This window comes from Strigops habroptila, chromosome 17 (genome assembly GCF_004027225.2).
Source record: "Strigops habroptila isolate Jane chromosome 17, bStrHab1.2.pri, whole genome shotgun sequence".
NCBI lineage: Eukaryota > Metazoa > Chordata > Aves > Psittaciformes > Psittacidae > Strigops > Strigops habroptila.
The window spans coordinates 4789382-4792395 of record NC_044293.2 but is presented as its reverse complement, the minus strand read 5'-3'; the positions used below and the strand labels follow the sequence as shown (position 1 = coordinate 4792395).

General features: G+C 54.8%; 1 protein-coding gene across 1 annotated transcript; it reads left to right on the top strand.

Annotated features, from left to right (window-relative positions):
• On the top strand, positions 1 to 2834 carry TMEM218 (transmembrane protein 218). The gene is made up of 3 exons (XM_030505573.1): positions 1 to 144; positions 227 to 329; positions 2190 to 2834. The coding sequence occupies exons 1-3, from the start codon at positions 35 to 37 to the stop codon at positions 2322 to 2324; spliced, it is 348 nt and encodes a 115-aa protein (XP_030361433.1). The 5' UTR covers positions 1 to 34; the 3' UTR covers positions 2325 to 2834.
• Positions 2835 to 3014: the final 180 nt, after the last annotated feature.

The following is a 3014-nucleotide window of genomic DNA, read 5'->3' as shown; positions in this document are numbered from 1 at the left end:
TAGGGGGAAGCGGCGGCGGCGGCGGCGGGGCAGGATGGCGGCCGCGGCGCTGGGGGTGGGTCCCGGCGTGCTGGTGCTGCAGCTCCTGTGGGCGCTGGCGCTGCTGCTCTGCCTGGTGCTGTCCCGAGCGGCGGGGCGGGCACGGTGAGCACCGCGGGAGCGGGGCTGCGGACGGGGCAGGATGGGACGGGACGGGTGCTGAGGCTGCTTTCCCCCCCCGCTCCAGGTTCTCCGTGGTGCTGGTGGCGCTGGGAGCCGCGGCGCTCAGCGCCGCGCTGCTGCTGTTCCCGCGGGAGGACGAGCGGCCGAGCACCGCCGCGGTGCATGAGGTGAGGGCGCGGACAAGAGGGTGCGGGAGGGCTGCAAGGGGCGTCCCGAGGCCACGAGGATGGGCTTTTGCCTCGGGATGGTCTATGGGGATGAGCCTTTACCTTGGGATGGTCCATGGGAATGAGCCTTTACATCAGGATGGTCCATGGGGATGAGCCTTTACCTCGGGATGGTCCCAGGGATGAGCCTTTACATCAGGATGGTCCCAGGCATGAGTCTTTACATCAGGATGGTGACAGGGATGAGCCTTTACCTCGGGATGGTCCATGGGGATGAGCATTTACCTTGGGATGGTCCCTGGGAATGAGCCTTTACATCAGGATGGTCCATGGGGATGAGCATTTACCTCAGGATGGTCCATGAGCACGAGCCTTTACATCAGGATGGTCCCAGGCATTAGTCTTTACATCAGGATGATGTCCGGGAATGAGCCTTTAGCTTGGAATGGTCCCTGGGAAAGAGCCTTTACATCAGGATGGTCCCAGGGGCCATCCTAAAGCTGCAGGAATGTCCTTTTGCCTCAGGTGTCTATTTAAGAAAACCCCTGATCCACACATGACCCGTGGGGTTTTGCTCCCATTCTCCCATCCCAATCCCAAGGGCTCTGTGCAGGAATTGCCCTCATGCTCTTGTCCCTCCTGGCTCAGCGCTGAGCTCCAGCAGCTTCTGCTCCCCCTCTGCCATCCCTTTTCCAGCTTGGTCCATGGGCTTTCCATGCTCCCTCCTGCCTCCATCGCCCAGCACACCCTGCAGCAGCCTTATGGCAGGTACTTTTGATATTCCCCCTCTTTTTTGCAGCCTCTCACTGTCCCCCAGCTCTGATTTTGTATTCTAAAGCCTGGTAACCCCTCTTCAGCTCTCTTACAGGTTATTCCCGTGCTCTGGCATGGAGCCATCTGTGTGTGTAGGGAGCCCGTGGTCTGTGTTGTGAGGCACAGGGATCTCTCCCCTCAATTTTGGGTCACATCAGCCTGTCTGAGCTTCCCCGTGGCTCCTTGGGCTTTGAATACACAAAGTTGAGTGATGTTTTAGGTGTCATTTCCTCCGTTCGGTTATTAATGCACATTAATTATTGCTCTTCTAGATGTTGGGTCTGTGTAAATCCCAACTAAAGACACTTGGAAGCATTTTGCCTTTTCTCTGCCTTGCTCGTGTAAAGCTTGGAAGCGAGATGAAGGGCAGCCGAGCGCGTGTGTGTGCCCGGGAGGGCAGCAGAATTGGGAAGCTTATATCTTCAATTGGACTGGCCCTTCCCTGACTATCAATAATACATGACCTGGGCTTTCTGCACCGAAACCCTGCTAACTGCCTCATTAAAAAGTGAAACGTGCAGGAAGAGCCAGCGCTTTCGCTCACAAGAGACTCTTCCCGCAGCAGCACCAGGGCTGAGCGTGTGCTGCTGTGATTTGTAAGGCTGAGCTGGGCCGAGCGAAGCTCTGCTGCGGTCTCAGGAGCTGAGAGGATGCTTCTGTAACCTCCTCGTTGTGTCTTGCTTTGCTGCTGGATCCTCTTTTTCAATCTTCTCTTTTCCCCACCACTTTCCTTCTAAAAGGGAAGGACGTGGCTCCTGGGATGCTTTTGGCTGCGGGTTTTGTCTTGTGTTTCTTCCCTGTGCTGCTCTTTTCCTCCACATTTCCTTTTGTCAGAGGAAAGGGATTCTTCTTCCACTCATTCCCACTTCCCCCAGAGAGCACCCGCATCAGGAATGAAAAGCGAGGGGAGAAACCTGGGGGAAGCCCAAAGGTTTTCCTCCTGGAGTGATCTTCTCTGACAATACTCTTTTCCAGGACGTGGCGTGCTCCCTCCAGGCTCCTGTAATGTGCGCTGTGGTCTTTTCTTTTCTCCTCTTCTCACTGCAGATCGTGGACACCTTCTTAATCAGCCGCTTCGTCCTCCTGGCTGTCATGTCCCTGGTCTTACTTGGGTGCCTGTTCCTGCTCCTCATTTACCACCTCATGGAGCCAATCTATGCCAAACCGCTCTCCAGCAGCTAGCAGCAGCTGGAGGCAGCAACCCCTGCCAAGAGGAGATCCCAGGATCATGGCAATAAACCAGGAAGGGAGACCAGGACACTGTTCTGGAGGTGAATCCGTTGGTTTTTCCAGGCTCAGAAGGAGCCAACGAAGCAACTGAAGTGTTTTGCTGCACCCAGAACTGTGTCTTTCGTCTTTAAAAGCAAAGTTTGGCCAGGCTGGATGTGGTTCTGGGCAACCTGGTCTAGCTAAGGTGTCCCAGCTCATTGCAGAGGGTTGGACTAGATGAGCTTTGAGGGTCCCTTCCAACCCAAACAAAACCATGGTTCTATGACTGAACGTGAGCACCTTCCTCTCCACGGGGGCTCAAGCCTCTTACAGGTCCCAGAGGTGTTTTAACTTCTCTCTTCTCTTTTCCAGGAGAGTTGAAATCTGTGCACTTTGTGCCACACTTGCTTCAATGCACTGAACCGAGATGGTTTGTTACTGTTCCTTTTTCACCTTTAATAAAACCTGCTGAGAAATCCCGGACTCGGTGTTTGTTTATCCTCCAGGAGCATCCCCTTTTGCCATCCTATGTCTCTGAAACCACCTTTTCCCATCCAGATGTGGGGATTTTGGAAGGTCAGCGTGTGGCTCTGGATTGTTGGGGACTGTCCCTTTGAACAGAAACCTGAGGCTTTGGCGTGGGGAGGGAACAACAAGTCAAAT